Below are 24700 nucleotides of genomic sequence, written 5' to 3'. Positions count from 1 at the left end.
GGACATGTTTAGTCCGAATCACATGGAGATGTGAACCCACGGCTAGTTGTATCAATGAACCATTGAGGGCCACACAAGTGCTGGCTTTCTAGATCCCGTTGAGAAGTAAAAATAGTTCAATGTGTTGAACGGCTTATAAAGGAGTTTACAAGCGTAAGGAAAATTGGAAGTATGACTTCTATAAAGGAGAAACTAGTTCAATGTGTTGAACGACTTATAAATGAGTTTATAAGTGTAAAGAAAAATAGAAGTATGACTTCTATGAGAGAAATGTAAATTTTGATTTATGGAAGTGTTCCTAAATTAAAATTTGGCCAAGTGAATAATGTATTTGAAAATTGTGATTTTCATAGATATTATTATGGACTAAATTAAATTAATTCAAGTGTTGAATTAATTAAACACTAGTGGACCTAGTAGAGTCCAAATAATTAAATTAATTCAAGTGTTGAATTAATTAAATTATATTGAGTCTTGTAGAGCTCAATTTAAATTAATTATTTAACTAGTGGGACTTGCGTAAATTCAAGTAATGTTTAATTAGTCTCAAATATGTTTGAGATAATTAAATTTAGTCCATGATTTTTATTTTGATAAAAATCATATAATATGCATGCATGGGAGGTGAAGGGTTGGAGACAACTTTTTCAAATATCAAGGCTTGGCATGCTACTTTTGTCTCTACTTTTTGCAAGACCAAGACAAGTCTCCCTCCCCCCATTCTTACATAGTAATGGCCGAAATCCTCTCTAATTCTCTCAAGTTTTTCTCTCATTTTTCTTCTTCAAGTGTTGAGGAATGAAAAATACTTCTCTTTGAAAAATGCTCTAATTTTTCTAGTGCAAAATTAGAGTGGTTCTAGCTAGTTGGTGGTGGGCTTAATATTTGAGCAAGGTGGGCTCAAAGGAAGCTTGAAGATTGTCTTGCCATTGAAGAGCTTAGTTGTATATCAACTAAGTTGGAGCCATCATCAATCTTTTAAGATTGATAGGTAACGATTTTCTTACACCCTATGTATGACATAGTTGTGTTTTTGTATTTGCTACATGAAATTTGAGGGGTGGCCGAAATTTTCTATAAAAATTTGTTTTTTTTTTAAACTTTCGTTGCGCTTCCGGTCACCGTAACCGATCCCCTTTCAATTCCCTCATTCTTCTCAGTACGCTTTAGAGGCATTTGGTCCCACCGGGCGTGCCAACTTGTTTGTCACGAAATTTGCGGGCGTGCCAGGCACGTGTTCGTGCCAAATGTGAATTAATCTGACTTCGTTTACCAAGCGTTGCGAATATCGGTTCGACCGTTTGTTCTAATTCCTTCGAAATGGCTCCAAAAATAAAAACGTGAAATGAGAATTATAATGAAATTAAAGGAGGAATTCATAAGCAACATCAATATTTATTATGCCGTTATAAATTCGAACAAAGCTTTCACATAAGACTTGGATGGACATTGTTAAAATCTATAGAAACGCTTGCTGGAAATGGCAATAAACAACAGAGAAAATAAAAGAAATTTTGCATAAATTTGATAAGGAATTCTGCAGAGTTTTTGCTGTAGATTTGTTGGATTGATTTGTCGTTCACTTTCTGATTCCTCCATCTGCTTTTGTCACACTCCACAGGAAAGTTTCCACCATATTCCACGATCACTCACGTTGGGTCGTGGCTCAACTCCTCGCATCGTGGTCCTCAATTGATCCCTTCCTGGGCTTGTCTATGGGGCTCTTCTCATATTCTACAGGCATTTATAGTTGGTGGGTTTTCAATATTTGGGCCAAACAAATTGAATAAAATTTAAGAATAGAGCAGATATATTGTGAGACGGTCGTACAAATCTTTATCTGTGAGACGGATCAATCATACCTATATTCACAATAAAAAGTAATATTCTTAGCATAAAAAGTAATATTTTTTCATGGAATACCAAATAAAAGATTTGTCTCTCAAAACACGACATGTGAGACCGTCTTACAAAAGTTTTTACGTTAAAAGTAAATGCAAAACTTTTCAAATTCTCAACCACAAATATTAGTGTTTTTTTTTTTCCAAATTATAATTCAATATCATCTTCGCTAGTTTTTCATTTCAAACATGACAGAATTAATACTATCCTAAAGATATTTATGGACCTCATATCTCCAAATCAATTTTAATGTTAGTATCTCATCTGCCCACAAACATATAATTCATTTTTGTGTCTTTATGTTTTTTTTTTTTTTAAGCTTTGTAGTATACAAGACTAATCACTTAAAATTAAAAAGTTAATTTTATAGTAGATTGAAATTTTATGTAAAAAAATCTCTTTCCTTTTTCTCTTTGTCTTGTTTATTTTATTCGATCGACATAGGTTTGGGTGTTTTATTCTTGTTTTTACTGAGAGTCAACTCAATTAATTAATACCATATCAAATTTAATTAATATAAAGTAATATATATATTTTAAAAGTGACCCGCTGGTTCAACCAATGAAATGGTTGTGTAAACGAGGCTTTTCCATTAACCAGTGTTTTTGTGTTAACCGATGCCAGGTGCTAAGAGATTGATTCCATCTTATATGTAGATGTATTATCCCACGATAGAATCAAGGGTTTAAATTTAGCCACATATATACGATGTCCACTAATTTTTTTAAAACACACATGTGTGTGAATCTTGTTCATTCAAACCATGTAGAAACAGTGCTCTCACATGTAACATCGACCTTACTGTGCTAAAGTCACTTTTTGTTTTTGCGATTAACTTGGATTTAATAAATTGGATTGAATTGAGTTTTTACTGGCAATTATTATAGTTTTTTTTCTTCACAATAATTAGGAATGTCAAAATCAGACACGACCTATCAACTTGACACGATTCAACCCGAAAAAAATAAGGTTTTGATTTGGGTTTTCGGGTTCGGGTCAGATCGAGTTGGACCCGAGAGCTGACCCGAAAAAATGACCGGGTTGGGTTGAGTTGAGTTGGGTTCGGATCACCTCGGGTTGACCCGAAAATTTAATTTTTTTTTAAAAAAATATATTTAAAAAATATTGTTTATATTTTTATATATATTTTATGTCTGAAAAAATATTTATTGTATATTTATATCATAAATTTTCATAATTTAATATTTATTTTGAACATTTTTTATTTTTAAAATTATTGTTTATTTGATTTAGTAAATATACTTTATTTTTCTACAATTTAACTTTCAAATTTAAATCATATATACGAGAGATATTTTGTTCTTATGTGTTTAAATTAAATATTATTATTATTATTTGAATATTATTTAATTTTCTTTAATAAATTCAAAATCGGGTTACAGATTGATGGGTTGATCGGGTTTAGATTCAAGTTGAGAGTTTTCGGGTTGGGTTCGCATTGAGAAATTTTTGAATATTGCTCCAAAAGGTGAAATCGTTCACCTTAGGCGCCCCTCATCCCCGGCCCGACAGGAATGTGAGAGGAGGTAGAAATTTTTGAATATTACTATTACTCAACTCGACCCAACCCACTCGACCCATCCAAATTGACACCCCAATAATTGCCCCAACGGCTAAATACTTTGACATAGTCAATGTCCGGATAACAATTACTTTCCAGATTTAATTTGCACCGTGTCTCACAAGTCTCGTTTAGTGTTTATAAGATCATGTGACCAAATTTAGATTAAAAAAAATTAGCAACAAATTTAGGCAATAAATAGTTGTTAATAATTTATTTTACAAGTTGTTTGAATAAATTTAGATTAAAAAAAAGTAGCAACAAATTTAGGCAATAAATAGTTGTAATAATTTATTTTACAAGTTGTTTGAATAAGTATTATGTTTCATGTGCGTGAAAATTGAACCAATAATAATCATTGGATTGGATTGAAGTTATAACGGGATTGCTTAGCTTGCTAAACAATGACCAAAATGTCAAACTCATCAATATTAAATTGGCAAAAACTTGTTTAAAACGATCTCACGTGTCGTATTTTGTGAGAAAGATATCTTATTTAGGTCATTCATAAAAAAATATTACTTTTTATTGTGAATATCGGTAGGGTTGATCCGTCTCACAGATAAAGATTCGTGAGACCGTCTCACAAGAGAGTTACTCTATTAAATTTTGATTTTTAAGACTTGGAAGGTGAGAAACGACCTAGGTCGTTCCTTGCTCCAGAAATAATTTGTTGGATTCATTTAATTATTAATGTTTTGGAAGTTTTACCATATTTTCTGCCAAATTCCCCGTCGATACAGTTGTTTTCCGTGTGTGGGACTGCTAATGTAAGAGTGTACATATGGTTGATTAAAGAATTGGGCATGCAGGGGTAGTTCGGTAAACAGAAACACGCACACCCTCCGCGTACGCATGAATCTATAAATACTCTGCTTCCCTACTTTGAAATTTCCATCTTCTTCTATGATCATGCACACTCAACGGAACCGTTCCAAAAAGCTCAAAAAGAGCTTCCTGGTTGCCCACAGATTAGCTTTATTATGGGCACGAAAAGGGGGCGTGTTCAGGGACAAACTCTCTATTGGTTTGACCATCTTCTACCAAAGAATCATCTCAAGAATCCATCATTCACAGCAGCAGCAGCAGCAGCAGGGAGGAGCACTCATTTATGGTGATCGTCAATTCTCCTTCGATGAATCTCCCATGATCTACATCAAAATGCATCGCCCCGCTTCGTCCTTTCGCTTCAAGTTGCCCAATATCTCGTGTGTCAGATTTGATTTCGAGTCGGAGGAAGAACATGATGATGATGATGATGAAGAAGAAGAAGGAATTGATTTGAAAGCGGAGGAGTTTATAGCCAAGTTTCGTGAGCAAATGAGGCTGCAGAGACAAATGTCGTGTTTGCACTACTTACAGTGAATGTTCAGCAACTGCATACTAATCATATATAAATAGATTCCATCTCATATGCTTTTTGTGTTCAGCTATACAATATTGAATAACAAGTTCATTTCTGTTGCTTAATTATTGCATAAACAATTTTTTTTTAATCTTCGTCAAACGAAACTACTTGATATAAGTTGAATGGAGAGACTCTTTGAAATATTGGAGAGGAGATGAGATACAATATGGCTTCAAGTTCAAATTGAACTTACTTCACTCGTGTGTTAGTTGTATACATGAACTTGAACGATCTTCCTTCTTTGAACTAGTTTTTGGCGTGAAGTTATGCTCAAGTCCACGATCTTAACATAATATCAGGGCTCATGTTTCACCAGCATGTGTTGGACTATCATGTAATCTTCATGCTCTAGATTTTTTTGAACATGAGAGTGGTATGTTAGATGTCACATATCTTATGTGTTGTGTAAGGATTATTTTGTCTGACAGATCCCAAAATTAAAAAAAATATCAGTATGCGATGTGAAATAATAAATTTGTGTTTTGTTAGAATTAGGTGTTGTTCCAGATGTTACAACATCTGAGACAACATGCAGCGGAACATTAAAGTTCGTAACACAAATTGACTTTAAAATAAATAGATGAACAAGATTAAATATGGACAAGTATAAATACTTGTGCGGTGCCTTATGACAAAAATTAATAACTAGAAAATCAAACCGATTACAAAAACCTATCACTAGTGATTATTACAAAAATCAATTTCCTCAACAAGTTGAGAAAATAAAGCTTTCTAAAACAACCAACAATATTAAAATGTGAACAAGAAAGCAAAACTTGATCCAGAAAAACACGATCAATTATATGTAATCTTCAGTCAACATCGTTACGGATGTTGTCTGTAGATGTTGACAACATTCAGAGCAACACGGGATCAACACTCTTCAAAACACAGCAACGTCTTTATAGAATTATTTGTCTCTGAAATCTCGACGTGCAAAAGTGTATCAGTTATGCATTCATGAAAACCTCCAAGCGAAGAGTGAAAAACAAAACGGACGACTCCTCTTCAAAACAGCAACGCCTTTGTAGGATGTTTTTCTATGAGAACCATGACGTGCACAGTGCGTGTATATTGATTGAGAAGAGAGAGCAGCCGCATCGATGTCCTGATATCTTATATATAGACATATACTTTATCTTCACAAGGAAACCTATTTTACAAGGATATCTACAAAATCAAGAGTTAAACTAATAATATCATATCTTCAATATCTTTATCATATCTACAAAAGGCAAACCCAATATTCCACACAATCTTATCAAGAATGAAATTAGATATAAGGAAAATATTATATCACAATAAAATCTTAACATAATTATCTAGAAAGACAAAACCACAATTAAATATTATTCTCAATCAAATCAACAAGGAAAGATAATATTAGAGAAATTTTTTAAGATAAGAAATTATATCAATTAAATAAAGAAAATATATTTCTCTTCATGTTGGACCGAGCCGTTATGTGTTGGATGTGACGTATCTTTTGTGTCGGACTGAACCCGAGTTCCACCGTTATGTGTTGGATTGTCCTGTAAGTTCCTGAACGTGAGAAGAGTGTTCTAGATGTGACATATAGATGGACATCACGATCCGGATGTTTCTGGGCGTGAAGATGGTGTGCTATGAAGCTGGAATAAATGAAATATTCTTTAGTATAACTGAGAACTTGAGTAATGCGTATAACTTTTTATTTTTGGATTTTCTAGAATTTGAAAGTGAGAACTTGTTAATTTATTTGGTGTATCCATTTGTGCCCGATGAAAAGAAACTTTCACATTCGATTTTGACGGAATCATATCTCAATATTTTTTTTGCTCAGCATGCCTTTTTTCTTTTTTTTTTCTATCCAAGGCTTCGATACATTCCAAAATCGAGAAATCCCCAATGGTGCAAGTGCTCTTCGAGAACAATTAGTCGATCTAGATTTACGAATTATTCTAGATAATTCTTCGGTACAACGAGAAGAGTTGGGGGAAGAAAGATTCGCAGGAAATGAATAGGGCGTGAAAATGGTATGTTAAATATTTCACATCGGATGAATTATGTTCATGTGCTTGAGATAGGATGTTTGATGTACCACATCGACTTGAGAATTGTATATATAAATTTGGACAATCATATTCTTTTGAGTTTGGAATCTTAGTTTCAAAGCCAAGTCCATGATCTTTAACACACAAGCCCAAAGATTTTGTGCAAACACACTAGCTAGGTTTTGACACAGCTTTGCTAGGTTACAATCTTGCAACCTCTGGTGTAAGAAAGTGGATGTGGGAGGAAACATTGATTCATAGATGTTCTCTTCTGTGGCCAATTTATTATCTATTTCTAGAACATACGAGATAAAGGTACAGAGTAGTGCTCCAACAGACCTCATTCTATATTTGTGTGTGAGCTCTTGGTATAGCTGTGAAATTTATTCGTTAGAGCAGGTAATAGTTTTCTTTTCCTTGATCAGTAAATTAAATTTATACATATACAGCAGAGACCAGGCATCCCAGGACAGTTACAATAGCAGGATGATAAACAATCGTATGGTTGTATCTGTATTTATCAGGAAATTCGTTCATCACCCTCAAAGGGAATTTCTTTATTATATTCCAGGAATGAAATTTCTACAGATTATTCTGATCATGACTCGAGATATAATTACGAGATCATTTATACGCAGGCAGAGAATGTCCCGTATACAAGTGCCAAAAGGTAGCTGGATTTGCTTCTAGCCCTTTCATTAGTTCACAGATGCAGAGGGTCGATTACCTTCATCACAATTGCCACTTGGCTGCGCTTCTACGATCCATACAAATGAAGGCACAGCCTGTGGTTGATGAAAGACGAGTAGGATACCGGGTATGGCAGTACCTGAGAAGCAGAAATCGATCATGAATTAGAAAGGGAGCCAGGTGAATGATTCTTTAGGGGGTACTCTGTAAAAGTTATTGGAATTCCCACCTCGTTTTGTGTTTATATATGATATGTTATGTGCAATCGTAATCAAGAGATTGGATTTCCGACACAAAGCAGTAGCTCTTCGGAAGGAAAACTTACGTATCAGTCCCTATTTCTATTCAACTTTTACTGCTACTCCCCATCACCCAAAAAACCCTCAACTTCACTTGTGAAATAAAACTCTCTCACTAGGGAGTCAAGAACAAAATTTGTTTGATTTGGGGACTGACTGCAAATTTACCGTCGGAAATAAAGCCGTATAATAATGAAAGTCTTTTCAGACTGACGACGTGACAAATATATGTACGAGAGTAATTTTGTATGTCAATTATGTTCTTGCATGAAAAATAAAGAATCAAAGATGCATAACAATAATGCTATAATCTTGAAAGAGGGGAAAAAGACGTGGTATCTATCATCTTCTATATTTTAAAAAAGAAGTGATTCCAGCCTGAGAACCTATACAAAGACCCTTTCTTTAGCAGCAAGAAAATAGAAGATGCTTTCTGTAATAAGACCCTTTCTTTGACGGTACTTGTAATGTTTGGATCGTAGAAGACCTTGTGGTATCTATCATCTTCTATTTTCTTGCTGCTAAAGAAAGGACATTTCTCATACTCGATATGCAGCGAAAATTTTAATTTTTTTTTTGTTTTGACGTTCAAATATTCTTGGACATCATATGATTAATAATTCATTCACATGATGTTTAATTTAATTTAGCTTTGTGTTTAAGAATGTTGGATAACAAGTAAGTCCGAGATCAACATAGTTAATATTTCTTGTAAATTATCTACAAACTTATTCAATGTCCTCATCAAATTTATTATCAGAAATTTTGTTCCTCGTTAGAAATCCACATGAAATTTTCTTCGTGATTTAGATTGCCGGAATAACAGAAATCCGATGGCGATGGCGTACGGTGGTGGAGGGGAAGAGCTCGGTCATGAGCTTCCTAGAAAGATGGTGGTCGATTGTAGGACCAAGTGCTTACCACTTTACCAATAGCTATAACTAGTGGTAATGGTGCAACTCAAATCTTTTAAACCGCACAACAACTCAAAGCACCACGGTTCGATCGCTCTACCAAGCAGGGACAATTATTGCATCCAACAATCTCTCTCCCAATAATTGCACTCTTTGCAATCAATGGGAATCGAACCCATGACCTTGGCTCTGATACCAATTGTAGGACCGAGTGCTTACCGCTTTACCAATAGCTATAACTAGTGGTAATGGTGCAACTCAAATCTTTTAAACCGCACAACAACTCAAAGCACCACGGTTCGATCGCTCTACCAAGCAGGGACAATTATATATATATATATATATATATATATATATATATATATATATATATATATATATATATATATTACTCCCTACCCCACTAAAACTTTGTTTCAATTCCCTATTTCTTTTAAATTTCCAAATTTACCCTTATATCTTTATTTTGAATAATTGATTTTTCTTTTGTAAACAATGACCCATCATGCTTCCGAAAAATAAATTAAATCTTTTATCTCTTTGACCGGAGTACCACCGGGTTATATCCACCGTATTTTATGAACTGCTCCTCACAGTCCAACCACGCGATCGTAACCGATGGTTACTAAGCAGATTCCTTCAGCAGCACTTGGCACAACTCTAATTTGTTTCCTACCTTAGAGTGAACAGTAAAAGATAAAATTTTGAAAATAATACATGAGAGGGGCTAAGAGCAAAGATCTCTTTATTCAAACACAAAAAATTTATTAATACATAGTAACCTCCTGTAGAGGAGGTGAAACTTGTTTAGCTACTAATAGTAGCTGAACTCACTATACACATAAACTTGAAAATATTACAAATGATTTAGAAGAAAAACGAAGAGGTTGATCGATGCCTTCATCTTCCTTCTGCTTCCTTATTTATAGAAGGCTTCTTCAGATTTGAAACTCGGACTTCAAATCTTGATAAGCCTTTACAGCTTGCATATGGACCATGTAGTGGTTGAGTGGTCCCTTATTGACCTATTTTTTTCTAGATTATTAATCTAGAAATTAATTTCTCATCTTCTTTTATTTCCCTGAGATATCATTGACGATGAGTATATAAGAGATCTGCGGTAATTTCATCTTCTTTTTCCTGGAAACATTGGACTAGCCATTTTAGAGCATCCGCCTCTTTTCTCTTATAATTGATTCTTCTTTTCAAGACTTTTAGATATACACGGTACATATTTATGTTTTGATTTCGGTGTGTTTAACTGGTTCCATTTTCCTTTATTTATAGGGTAAAGTTTAGGTCCAGTTTTCTTGTTATTCTCATTGGATTCCTTTTTTAAATAAAGTATCCAATGTTCCATTGTCTTTTACCACTCATTATTAGTGGTTCTTGTGTCTTTTTCCACCGATTATTGGTGGCCCTGTCCTTCCACTCACATGATAGTGGTCCTGCTTTTCTTATTGGGATAGTCACATGTTTCCTTTAACTTTGTCGAGGAATCTTTGTCTTTCGGTGTACTCGAGGAAATCGTGAATGTGGTTCATCCCCACTTGTACTTGTGTCAGTAAAGTGTTTCCGATCAGATCTCGGTTTGAATCCTTTACCGAATTCAGGTTCCTTCTGGTTTTGGCATTCAAGGTAGATGTTTTCTGACCATCTTCCTATATGTGCCATGTTACAGAATTTTCGGCGAGTCTCTTTACTGGCCGGCAGCTTGCTGTTCCACAAAAGATTTCTCTTTTTCTCGAATAAATCTTCTGCAAAACTAGTGGTTTTTCCTGTCATGGTGTTTAACAGGAAAGATCCGTTCACTGAGTTATTATAGAATTTGAACGAGAACTTGACTTTGTCCATCTCAATGAGACAGACCCATAAACTCCATGCTCTACGTGTAGATATATCATCTTCAGAAATTGAAGCAACCAGGGGTGTTTTTTCTGTCGGAGGGTCCTTGATAAATTTTTGAACATTTGTATCTGGCCTCCTTAGCTTAATGAAATGAAAGGCTTCATGTGAGCCTTTTTCTGCTGGTTCTGGTGCTGCACTAAAGAAGTATAGCTCCAAAACATCTCCTCTGGACAAATAATCATTATTCGCCCAAGTCTCGTGAACAGCTTCCTGGATCCACTTTGGTAGACCTGAGATTTCCGGAAAGCTGGGTGATGTAGTATAAACTGAGGCAAGAGCCCCGAATTCATACCATGCTTTAACCTCCTTTGGATATGAATTTGGTTTCATCCATACCCTTTGATATTTTCCTGAAACATCAACCCTGTTAGTAGCTGGGTTGATTCCAATTCTTGTTTTCAATTTCTCCCAATTCTGCTGATAAACCTGAAATGGAGATATTGTTGCTTCGTTAGTATCAACCTTAGATTTGCCTTTGTCAATACGAGGCCTAAGGTTGATCTCTCCCTCTTCAATCCCCGAGGTGAAGGGTTTACTTGAAGACTCAAGATAAGGAATTAACCTGTGTATTATCAACTTTCAAAGTTAATTTCTTTGCAAGTAAGAATAATGGCCATTTTTCAAAACTCCTTTTTACTGCATAAAATTCTTTCTCGTTGATATGCCATCTGATGGCTTCTGCATCTGAGAATAACCCACTACAATATCTACATGGTTGTTCTCCATCTGGTGTGAGTTTAGTAAGAACTGCTGTCCACCAATGATCACTAGCATCGGTATATAATACCATATCGTCTTCTTCTTGAGGAATAGCCATTTTTGGAAGATTTTTACAAACCTTCTTTAAATATATAAGTCCTTCTGTGTGTTCTTTTGTCCATATAAATCTTGCATCTTTTTTCAATAATGGATTGAACACTTTCCTATGTTTTGCTAGATTTTTAATAAACATTCCAACAAAATTAACAACTCCTAGAAAACTTTGAAGTTGTTTCTTGTCTTTGAGATTTTCTGGATAATTCTGCAAGACCACACAGTCATTGGGATAGGCAAAGACTATGAATTTGTCAGTTGCAAGCCTATCGATGAGTCAGGAATAATTCTGCAAGACCGCACAGTCATTGGGATAGGCTTGCAACGAACAAATTTATAATATTTGCCTTCCTTAATCTTAAGGCAAGCTTTGAGTTGATTTCTGTCCTACTATGGCATGGGATCTTCATTGTAGTTTTCTTTGATCTTTTCTTGGCATCTTCCAATGATACATTATATTCGAACTCTACTTCATTCGTTTGTAGAGTTATCTTAAGGCATTCTATATCTTCTGGTTGGAGTACTTGATCTGCTCTTAACTGGAGCATCGTTTTTCCAAACCGTCTAGAATCCTTCATTTTTGGGTTCAGAAGTTGTCCTGAATCACCACGCTTGCTGCGAAACTGGATTGACAATTTTCTGTAAAATGCCTCTCATAGTCTCTGGACTATGATTTTGTGATCACAGGGTGTTGTGAACATTAATCTTCTAGTCTCATTTTCTTGAGTATAGGACTTGAACATTTGTAGGAAATTACTTGAGTATAGGACTTGAACATTTTCAAATGCTAGCTAGCGAATGTTCTAGGTCATGGACAAAAATATTTTATTAAAATATTTTTCAAGGACCGAAAAAAAAAAAATTTAGTATATTTTAATTCAAAAGAACATGGGACGTTTCAGTTGGTATCAGAGCCAGGTTCCTGTAAAGGGTTGTGCCACCATCAGCGCCGAGAAGATCAGTCGTCAAGCCTCAAACTTGTAAGTTTACATGCTTTATATGATTTCATGATATTACCTGCATAAGTCCATGAATTATATGTTTACGTCACATGTTTATTAGCTCTATGAGGATACATGATTTATATGCTTTAGAATTTTTATTTGTGTTACGTTATGAAATGAAAAATTATTTTATTTTAACGCATGTTGGTTTGTTGTGGAATTGGACGACTTTGATTTTTGGGTTTTAGTATCGACGTTCTATTTTTGGGCTATAAGTTAATCGTGAATATTATGAATGCCTTTGGGAATCTTAGATTTTCTAAGAAAATATTTAGGATTCATGGTTATTAGTTGAATTAATTTTTGGGAATTAGACATAAGGAATAATTACTCGAGAATTACAACGACTTTGGGAATAAGAAAATAGATAAATTGAGATTTTAAGTTGATGAAAAGTAAGGTTGGTTATGGAAATTTATTTTGGACAATTAAGTTTAAAATTATCGAAAACTATGTTATGGAAAATTGTAGAAGAAAATTAATAACGCCTAAAATTTATGGGTTAATCGTAAGATTTTCGAAATTAAGGACCAATTAGGATAATTTTTGGGAAAATTAAGAATTAATTTTGAGATTTTTAAGGAATTTGGGAACTAGTTTAGCAATAAGTGATAAATTAATGGGTTATATGGTAAGAATTTCGAGGATTTAGACTTTTACGAATATTCAGAAACTTGGGTTTTCTTGGTTTTAGTATTATAAGAAATTTTTCAAGGATTTTTAAGGGTGGAACAATATTAGGCTTGAAAGTTTAAGCGTTATCGGATGCGTTTGGGATTTTAAGATGAAAATTTGATAAGTTGATAATTATTTTGGGTATAAAATAAGAAAATAGTATACGATAAATATGGTCATCCATATTTAAATATTGGGGATTTTAAGAAAAATTAAAATTCGAGGTTATATTAATAACAGAACTAAGTCATTATGGGTCTTTTTAAGTTACGATGTGAAAATAAGGATTTAGAAGGTAAAAATTTATTTGGGATCTAGAGACGTAAGGATATTCTAGAACTTAAGTTTTGCGGAGTAGCGCGGCGGAAGCGTGGATTTTTGGGATACTAGAACTAAGTCTAAACTTTGGGTTATTAAGGATAAGCGAATTTCGAGGACGAAATTCAATTTAAGGGGGGAAGATTGTAACGTCCCGAAAATTTAAAGTCCACGCGAACCATATGCATGCAAGTATTAAATTCTTTTGTATTTTGTAATTAAATGTTTTAATTGCATGAATTATTTATGTGGTGCATTTTGACATGTTTAAAATATATTTTCTGCATGGTTGCATTAAACTGTATTTTTTAAAAGGTTATTCGAGTTGCGATCGAGGAACGGAGACCGATGGATGAAAAATATGGAAAATGTTTTTATTAAATATTTGTTTTTAATTATTTAATATAAGGGTGATGGTTTTCTCATATTTTTGAAAACAAAGATTTTGAGGTGATTTTATACGCCGGGACTAATTTTATCGGTGTTGGATTTTCAACCAAAATGCGAGCTCCTGAGCAGTTCGGCTATTTAATTCACTAACTATTTTTATGAAAACCATTTTTATAAGTTTATTTAAATCCTATTTAACACTAGTGGGCTTAATTAGGAGCTTAATAGGCCTTAAGTCTATTTAATAAATTAAGTTATTAGTATTTAAAACAAGATTAAAACCTAGACTAAGAGGAATTTCACGCCGCTAAATATTTACCAAAAGCAAAAACCCTCCCTCGGCTGCTGCATCTCTCGGCCATGGGGAATTAGCTTTGTTCTTCAAGAGTTAAGGGAAACTAGCCTCGGTTCTCTCCGTTTTTCGTCGCCGTCGGTATATCGTGCGTTTACGACGCAAAGGCACGCCAATATCTTCCTTTTCTCGTCCATTACATCATAGTATTGATTTAATTTATGTATGTGCGAAGAACATGAAGTTTATTCCAGAAAATTCGGTCTTTACGTATACGTGCTACGAACTAACGTTTTCATTTTCATGTCTTACATGTTTTAGGGGGCTGCCATGACATTAAGGGATGATCAAGTTAAGTCATTATGTGAATTAAAGTCACATACACACACATCAAACTCACGGAAATCACATAAGAAGCAAGCAAACAAAGCTGTAAATCTATTTTACTGTAATGAGTTTGGGGTGATCGGGTTTCATGGGTAAGGGGCTGGATTGGTCTTGGCTTGGAGTCACGGCTAGCCAGGGTCATGGTCTGGGTCAGGGAAGAGTCCTAGCCACGCTAGGACTCGAGACATGAGGCTGGGGAGGAGTCCTAGCTTGCTAGGACTCCACCCGAGAGATTAAGGGTGCGCAGGTTGACAGTTGGGTTAGGGAAGAAGTGGCTCGGCCAGGGGCTTGGGGGCTGGGTTAGGCTAGGTCCTTAGGGTCCTAAGAGAGTGCACAAGGGCTGGGCTAGGGGCTGGTGCGGCTTGGGTGGCTGCTGGCTCTTGCAAAACATGAGGAAGCACAAGGCAGCAAGGTGCACGCGAGGCTGCTGTCTCGCTCAGGAAGATTGCTGCTCGCGTCCAGGGCTTGGGTCGGTCTGGGCATGGTCCAGGGAAGGTTAGGGATAGGTGGGCTCGGTGGTGGCTCGGCTGGAAAGGGGCTAGACTAGATAAGAGTCCATGTTCAACCAAACACTCCACACGCACAGCACAGGCAGGTTTGGGGTACTTTCCAGCAGAGTTTAAGCGACTTAGGTTCAAGTTCTTTGGGCTGGGCTTGGTCAGTAGGGTCCCTAGGTGGGTTGGATAGGTTTTGGCTCAAGGCGGCTCGGGCTAGCTCGGGTAAATTAGGAGATGGCTCGGTGCGTTCGATAAGGTGTCAAAACAAAAATTAAAAAGCTAAATTTGATTCCATGGGTCCACGGGTGGGGCTAATGACTTGAAAGGGTAGATTAAATACTAAAAATATTATTTTTAAAATTTGGGATCAAAATAATGAGTTTTGGTATTTTTTCGGAATTTAATCGCCGCACGAAACGCTAATTAACGAGTTAATTGAAACGCCTAGTTTTAAGCTTTATAAAATTATGAAAAATTATATTTAAGCTTAAATAATTATTATAAGTCTAAAGTTCTAATTTGGGAATTTTATGCTAAGGTTTGGTTTAATTCGAGATTTAAACGCATTAATGCGTCACGTTTCAAGATTAAATTAAAAAGTCCTCGATTTAAGCTAAATAAAAATATGAGAAAATTCATGGAAGCTTAAATAATTATTTGGGACATGTTAGAATCAAGAAATCAAGGAAAAAGTCAGAAACGTAAAATGTCACGATTAGGGGTAAAACGGTCATTTTACACCTAAAAATTAGTAAAGGTCATGGCAGTGCCTTAAATGCTGTTTCTATGATATTATGTGCATTTTTAAATGCTTATGAATTGTTCATGATTTATTTATGATTTATTTTAAATGTCCATGAAATTTTATGATTAAAATTGACATTTAAAATACGTGGTGAACGCTTGGTTTCAAAAGAAAATATATTCATGCATAATTTTATAAGGTGATGAAAACATGAAAATATTGATGAAAGTGAAGTAATTGTGACTATGAGGAATTCAGGATTTGAGGTTATGATCAAGAATAGGCCAAGGCTCAGTTGACGATCTTGTGTCGCTGATGTCCCCGCCGCCCAGTACTGTGGTTTCATGTAGATGGTACCATCGTCACGTCATGTCATGTCATGTCACGTCATGTCATGTCATGTCACGTCAGGAAAGTCACAATTAACGATCTGAATTCAATCAAGAAAAAGATAATGTTACGATCATGAAAGAAATCACGTCATGTTATCACGTCATGTTATTATATCATGTTATCATGTCATGTTGTGATCAAGGAAAAAGGTAAAGGTTCAGGTTCATGTTATGCATTTCATGAAAATATTTACGAAAATGTTCATGCTCAAGTTTATGCATTTTCATGAAATGATATTTTAAGTACAAGTATTTTCACTGTTGCATGTGATTTTATATCTATTACTCGTTACAGAGATTTGGTGTGTTGAGTCTTTAGACTCACTAGGTGTGATGGATGCATGTGAGGTTGAGGGAGGGCTTGACGCATGAGATGACTGGACTGAAGGTGCACACAACCCGAGGACCAGCGCTTCTACTGTTTTTCCGCACTCATGATTATGGATTATGATTTCACGTTAAAAGATTTTTAAAACCATTTATTTATGCTTTAGAGTGGTTTTGGAGAGGAAAATACATTTCACGATTATTGCGTTTTAGGTTTGGTAACTCATGCGATTATTTTATTTTATGACGATTGCAATTGATTTTCAAATGCTAGCTAGCGAATGTTCTAGGTCATGGACAAAAATATTTTATTAAAATATTTTTCAAGGACCGAAAAAAAAAAAAAAAATCTAGTATATTTTAATTCAAAAGAACATGGGACGTTTCAGTTGGTATCAGAGCCAGGTTCCTGTAAAGGGTTGTGCCACCATCAGCGCCGGGAAGATCAGTCGTCAAGCCTCAAACTTGTAAGTTTACATGCTTTATATGATTTCATGATATTACCTGCATAAGTCCATGAATTATATGTTTACGTCACATGTTTATTAGCTCTATGAGGATACATGATTTATATGCTTTAGAATTTTTATTTGTGTTACGTTATGAAATGAAAAATTATTTTATTTTAACGTATGTTGGTTTGTTGTGGAATTGGACGACTTTGATTTTTGGGTTTTAGTATCGACGTTCTATTTTTGGGCTATAAGTTAATCGTGAATATTATGAATGCCTTTGGGAATCTTAGATTTTCTAAGAAAATATTTAGGATTCATGGTTATTAGTTGAATTAATTTTTGGGAATTAGACATAAGGAATAATTACTCGAGGATTACAACGACTTTGGGAATAAGAAAATAGATAAATTGAGATTTTAAGTTGATGAAAAGTAAGGTTGGTTATGGAAATTTATTTTTGGACAATTAAGTTTAAAATTATCGAAAACTATGTTATGGAAAATTGTAGAAGAAAATTAATAACGCCTAAAATTTATGGGTTAATCGTAAGATTTTCGAAATTAAGGACCAATTAGGATAATTTTTGGGAAAATTAAGAATTAATTTTGAGATTTTTAAGGAATTTGGGAACTAGTTTAGCAATAAGTGATAAATTAATGGGTTATATGGTAAGAATTTCGAGGATTTAGACTTTTACGAATATTCAGAAACTTGGGTTTTCTTGGTTTTAGTATAATAAGAAATTTTTCAAGGATTTTTAAGGGTGGAACAATATTAGGCTTGAAAGTTTAAGCGTTATCGGATGCGTTTGGGATTTTAAGATGAAAATTTGATAAGTTGATAATTATTTTGGGTATAAAATAAGAAAATAGTATACGATAAATATGGTCATCCATATTTAAATATTGGGGATTTTAAGAAAAATTAAAATTCGAGGTTATATTAATAACAGAACTAAGTCATTATGGGTCTTTTTAAGTTACGATGTGAAAATAAGGATTTAGAAGGTAAAAATTTATTTGGGATCTAGAGACGTAAGGATATTCTAGAACTTAAGTTTTGCGGAGTAGCGCGGCGGAAGCGTGGATTTTTGAGATACTAGAACTAAGTCTAAACTTTGGGTTATTAAGGATAAGCGAATTTCGAGGACGAAATTCAATTTAAGGGGGGAAGATTGTAACGTCCCGAAAATTTAAAGTCTACGCGAACCATATGCATGCAAGTATTAAATTCTTTTGTATTTTGTAATTAAATGTTTTAATTGCATGAATTATTTATGTGGTGCATTTTGACATGTTTAAAATATATTTTCTGCATGGTTGCATTAAACTGTATTTTTTAAAAGGTTATTCGAGTTGCGATCGAGGAACGGAGACCGATGGATGAAAAATATGGAAAATGTTTTTATTAAATATTTGTTTTTAATTATTTAATATAAGGGTGATGGTTTTCTCATATTTTTGAAAACAAAGAATTTTGAGGTGATTTTATACGCCGGGACTAATTTTATCGGTGTTGGATTTTCAACCAAAATGCGAGCTCCTGAGCAGTCCGGCTATTTAATTCACTAACTATTTTTATGAAAACCATTTTTATAAGTTTATTTAAATCCTATTTAACACTAGTGGGCTTAATTAGGAGCTTAATAGGCCTTAAGTCTATTTAATAAATTAAGTTATTAGTATTTAAAACAAGATTAAAACCTAGACTAAGAGGAATTTCACGCCGCTAAATATTTACCAAAAGCAAAAACCCTCCCTCGGCTGCTGCATCTCTCGGCCATGGGGAATTAGCTTTGTTCTTCAAGAGTTTTAAGGGAAACTAGCCTCGGTTCTCTCCGTTTTTCGTCGCCGTCGGTATATCGTGCGTTTACGACGCAAAGGCACGCCAATATCTTCCTTTTCTCGTCCATTACATCATAGTATTGATTTAATTTATGTATGTGCGAAGAACATGAAGTTTATTCCAGAAAATTCGGTCTTTACGTATACGTGCTACGAACTAACGTTTTCATTTTCATGTCTTACGTGTTTTAGGGGGCTGCCATGACATTAAGGGATGATCAAGTTAAGTCATTATGTGAATTAAAGTCACATACACACACATCAAACTCACGGAAATCACATAAGAAGCAAGCAAACAAAGCTGTAAATCTATTTTACTGTAATGAGTTTGGGGTGATCGGGTTTCATGGGTAAGGGGCTGGATTGGTCTTGGCTTGGAGTCACGGCTAGCCAGGGTCATGGTCTGGGTCAGGGAAGAGTCCTAGCCACGCTAGGACTCGAGACATGAGGCTGGGGAGGAGTCCTAGCTTGCTAGGACTCCACCCGAGAGATTAAGGGAGCGCAGGTTGACAGTTGGGTTAGGGAAGAAGTGGCTCGGCCAGGGGCTTGGGGGCTGGGTTAGGCTAGGTCCTTAGGGTCCTAAGAGAGTGCACAAGGGCTGGGCTAGGGGCTGGTGCGGCTTGGGTGGCTGCTGGCTCTTGCAAAACATGAGGAAGCACAAGGCAGCAAGGTGCACGCGAGGCTGCTGTCTCGCTCAGGAAGATTGCTGCTCGCGTCCAGGGCTTGGGTTGGTCTGGGCATGGTCCAGGGAAGGTTAGGGATAGGTGGGCTCGGTGGTGGCTCGGCTGGAAAGGGGCTAGACTAGATAAGAGTCCATGTTCAACCAAACACTCCACACGCACAGCACAGGCAGGTTTGGGGTCACTTTCCAGCAGAGTTTAAGCGACTTAGGTTCAAGTTCTTTGGGCTGGGCTTGGTCAGTAGGGTCCCTAGGTGGGTTGGCTAGGTTTTGGCTCAAGGCGGCTCGGGCTAGCTCGGGTAAATTAGGAGATGGCTCGGTGCGTTCGATAAGGTGTCAAAACAAAAATTAAAAAGCTAAATTTGATTCCATGGGTCCACGGGTGGGGCTAATGACTTGAAAGGGTAGATTAAATACTAAAAATATTATGTTTAAAATTTGGGATCAAAATAATGAGTTTTGGTATTTTTTCGGAATTTAATCGCCGCACGAAACGCTAATTAACGAGTTAATTGAAACGCCTAGTTTTAAGCTTTATAAAATTATGAAAAATTATATTTAAGCTTAAATAATTATTATAAGTCTAAAGTTCTAATTTGGGAATTTTGTGCTAAGGTTTGGTTTAATTCGAGATTTAAACGCATTAATGCGTCACGTTTCAAGATTAAATTAAAAAGTCCTCGATTTAAGCTAAATAAAAATATGAGAAAATTCATGGAAGCTTAAATAATTATTTGGGACATGTTAGAATCAAGAAATCAAGGAAAAAGTCAGAAACGTAAAATGTCACGATTAGGGGTAAAACGGTCATTTTACACCAAAAAATTAGTAAAGGTCATGGCAGTGCCCTAAATGCTGTTTCTATGATATTATGTGCATTTTTAAATGCTTATGAATTGTTCATGATTTATTTATGATTTATTTTAAATGTCCATGAAATTTTATGATTAAAATTGACATTTAAAATACGTGGTGAACGCTTGGTTTCAAAAGAAAATATATTCATGCATAATTTTATAAGGTGATGAAAACATGAAAATATTGATGAAAGTGAAGTAATTGTGACTATGAGGAATTCAGGATTTGAGGTTATGATCAAGAATAGGCCAAGGCTCAGTTGACGATCTTGTGTCGCTGATGTCCCCGCCGCCCAGTACTGTGGTTTCATGTAGATGGTACCATCGTCACGTCATGTCATGTCATGTCACGTCAGGAAAGTCACAATTAACGATCTGAATTCAATCAAGAAAAAGATAATGTTACGATCATGAAAGAAATCACGTCATGTTATCACGTCATGTTATTATATCATGTTATCATGTCATGTTGTGATCAAGGAAAAAGGTAAAGGTTCAGGTTCATGTTATGCATTTCATGAAAATATTTACGAAAATGTTCATGCTCAAGTTTATGCATTTTCATGAAATGATATTTTAAGTACAAGTATTTTCACTGTTGCATGTGATTTTATATCTATTACTCGTTACAGAGATTTGGTGTGTTGAGTCTTTAGACTCACTAGGTGTGATGGATGCAGGTGAGGTTGAGGGAGGGCTTGACGCATGAGATGACTGGACTGAAGGTGCACACAACCCGAGGACCAGCGCTTCTACTGTTTTTCCGCACTCAAGATTATGGATTATGATTTCACGTTAAAAGATTTTTAAAACCATTTATTTATGCTTTAGAGTGGTTTTGGAGAGGAAAATACATTTCACGATTATTGCGTTTTAGGTTTGGTAACTCATGCGATTATTTTATTTTATGACGATTGCAATTGATTTTCAAATGCTAGCTAGCGAATGTTCTAGGTCATGGACAAAAATATTTTATTAAAATATTTTTCAAGGACCGAAAAAAAAAAAAAAATCTAGTATATTTTAATTCAAAAGAACATGGGACGTTTCAATAAAATTGTGTAAGAGATAAAAATTTTAAGTGTTATTAAGTTGTAAAATCGTGTAAATGAGAAAAATTTTAAGTTTGGTGAAGTGAAGTGGAAGAAAATGGAGGGAATTTGTATGTATTTATAGAGAGTGGTGGAAGAAAATGGAGGGAGGAAGAGGCGGGACCGAATTTTTGAAATTTACGACGGTTTGTTGTTGAACGATCGCTAATTTTAGCGACGGGAGTTTTAATACTGTCGCTATATTCAATATAGCGACGGTTGTACATGCTACTGTCGCAAATAGTAGCCACGGTTCTAGTTTAAACCGTCGCTAATATGAATTTAGCGACGCTATATATATAACTGTCGCTAATATTAGCGACGGTTTTTGCAACCGTCGCTAATTAACATTGTGTTTTGTCCTAAAACCGTCGCTAATATACATATATACGTTTGTTTCTGAAGAAAGAAAAGAAAAGAATCGAGAAAAGGGTTCTGTGAAAGAGTGAAAAATCCTTACGCCTTTTGTGAGAAATCCGTCCGTCCGAATTGTAATCTGACTTCAGTATTGTGTTCCTATCAACGTAGGCTACAACTGGACGTAAGTTTTGCTACGTTTTGACATGCTTTGAAATTATGCTATTGTCAGAATTGAATAGGATTCATATATGATGTTCTTGATATGTTAGACATCGTAGAATCGAAGTCAGATTGAGAAACGGACTGATTATGGAATTTTTATGAATTTTTAGGGTATATTGATTTATACCAGATAGATTTGAATTGTGATTGGATTACGTATTGTATTGAATATGGATTATGGATTGTAACTGCGATTTGAGAATATTGGATTGACGGAGATATTGAAATTGTACCGTTATGCCGTTGATTTTGAATTAAATCAAGATTGATCAGATTGTTATTGATTTGAAAGGTATATTGACATGAGATTATTGATATCCTACTTCTTGATGGTCCGCTTCTTTGTCCAGATTTATAAGATCTGGCTTTCTGTCTAGACCATACAGTTCTTGGCTTCCAAGAACTTCTTTCACTTCTAGCATAAGGATGTGTCCTAAAACTTTTCTTCTTATGCTTCTACGGTTTACTTCAAATAATTGTTGGAAGATCATTTTCTGTACAACACAAATGAGTTCTTTTGTTGATACCCCTTAAGAGTTTGTAATTCTTTTGTAATGATGCCATGTGACACCATTCTGCCAACTTTTCTTTAAGGAAAGAGGCTCTTCGTGCCAACGTATCTGGATTTCTAGGTACGTATTCCCTGATGAGCATTTCTCTCCAAGGACTCGGCATTTTTGCGAAGAAAAGCTGCAAAGCTATATCTTCTTCGACTCTTGAATTCCATCTATATTTGGTAAATAACATAATGTATTCATCCACCAAACATATATCATGTAATTCCAGACTATACAAAGCTTGAGTATATTTCTTCTTCTTCTCTGTATATTGATTGTTAAAATAGTCTACACCTATAAAGTGTGCTTTAAATAGGGTAGCCATTTTTCCAGCGATCTCACTAAGATATTTACCAGCTAGGACTGACTCCTTCATGTCTAATGAAGTCATGTCCCAAGCAATTTTCACTGATCCCATAAGACTCATTTCTAAAATTTTAATGAATCCTTCTTTGTTGAGATCAAGTGTTCCTGCTGCAATTCTCATAGCAGATGTCCAATAGTCTATGAGATCTTCTCTGTTTTTGAAGTCTAATACATCAAGGTTAAGCATAAAGGATGTATAGGATCCAAAACAGTTTTTCCATAGGATGTTTGGTGCAAAGGAATTTGATTTCTCCTTGCCCTTATTCCTGTTGGGTGTGATCCTCCACCAGTATGGAAATCAGTTTGAGATTCTCTCATGTTTACATTCTGAGATCCCACACTTTCTCTTGGTAGTTCTTGAGAAGATGACCAGGTTATAGCAGGTGGTGTTTCACCTACTGCTGTGTTCATCTTTAGATCTACTACTTTGAGATTTGCGAAAGATTTCGCAAGCTCTTGTAGATCCTCCAGAACAATCCTTTCTAAAGTTGTCATCAGATTAATTTTTTTTCTGAGACAGACTTAATTAGATTGATCATCTTTCTTCTTCAGTCAAAGGTTTTGACACCACTCTGTTCTTTACTTGTTGATGTAACAAGGGTTCAGTACCAAACGATGGTGATAACCAACCTCCTGAAGTTCTTCTACTAGAACTTGATTGTTGTTCTAGTTTATGAATTCTTGTTTGAATATACTTTAGTATTCCAAGAATTTCCTCTTGGTTTTTAAGGATTTCTTCAACTCGTTGAGAGAGCTTAGAGGAGTCTGGTACTATCTCCAGAAACTTATTTGCTTGAATCATAAGTTTACCTGAGAGTTTATCTGAGGGTGCAGTTGCTTCCTTTTCTGCTTCTGATATCTAACAACAGTTAGATCAACTTGTGTATATTCCAAAATATTGGAATAAATCTTGTAAATTATCTTTCTCGAACCTAAGTTCGGATTCATAATTTTTTCAAAATTCTCCTTCTCATACAATTAGTTACTAGTAATAATAAAATTTGTGTTTGAAATAAATTAACCTTTCGCTCTGATACCATTTTGAAAGCGTGATGATCAATTAAACTTAAAATAGGAATAAGCGTATTTTTGTCCATTTTAAGGTATTAGGGAGTTAAAAAAAAGGTTTTGAGGTGTAGGCAGTTTGGGTAAAGTTGAGTTTGGGTTTGGGGATTTATGAGCAATTTACCCATCAGAATTCTATTTTTTCATTATTTAAAATTTTTATCTAGTATTTTTCACTTTTGAAATATAATATACTTAATTAAATAATTATCAACTTTTGATAATGCATAATACACATGTAATTTTTCTTTTTTGCCCACCAAACATGACAATTTTTGTGTCTACAAATGAGGTGACACTCACTTATTATATATATAATTAATAACCATTATTTAGTTACTTAGTCAATTAACTAATTAATTCTGGACACCACTAGAATATTATATGAGAATTTTTTTACTTAGTAGTCACTATTGCTAAGTGTAATGCCCGAAAATTTAATCCTAGTAATCGGTAATTGTTGATTTATAATTGATATGATTATGAAAGGATTAATCGGGACACGAAATAAGATTAAATATGAAGGGTGCAATCTTTGGACAGAACTAGTGGCGCCTGAGCGGTAAGAAATGACCGCCCGAGCGCCAAAGTTCCATAGAAGCACGTCTTGGACAGAAGATGTGGCGCC

General features: G+C 35.0%; 1 protein-coding gene across 1 annotated transcript; it reads left to right on the top strand.

The window, feature by feature from the left end:
• The first annotated feature begins 4396 nt into the window (after positions 1 to 4396).
• Positions 4397 to 4849, top strand: LOC140821409 (uncharacterized). The gene has a single exon (XM_073181896.1). The coding sequence runs from the start codon at positions 4397 to 4399 to the stop codon at positions 4847 to 4849; it is 453 nt and encodes a 150-aa protein (XP_073037997.1).
• The last annotated feature ends 19851 nt before the right edge of the window (positions 4850 to 24700 follow it).

Source organism: Primulina eburnea, unplaced genomic scaffold (genome assembly GCF_022965805.1).
Source record: "Primulina eburnea isolate SZY01 unplaced genomic scaffold, ASM2296580v1 ctg564_ERROPOS167911, whole genome shotgun sequence".
NCBI classification, from domain to species: domain Eukaryota; kingdom Viridiplantae; phylum Streptophyta; class Magnoliopsida; order Lamiales; family Gesneriaceae; genus Primulina; species Primulina eburnea.
This window is presented reverse-complemented; position numbering and strand designations above follow the sequence as displayed.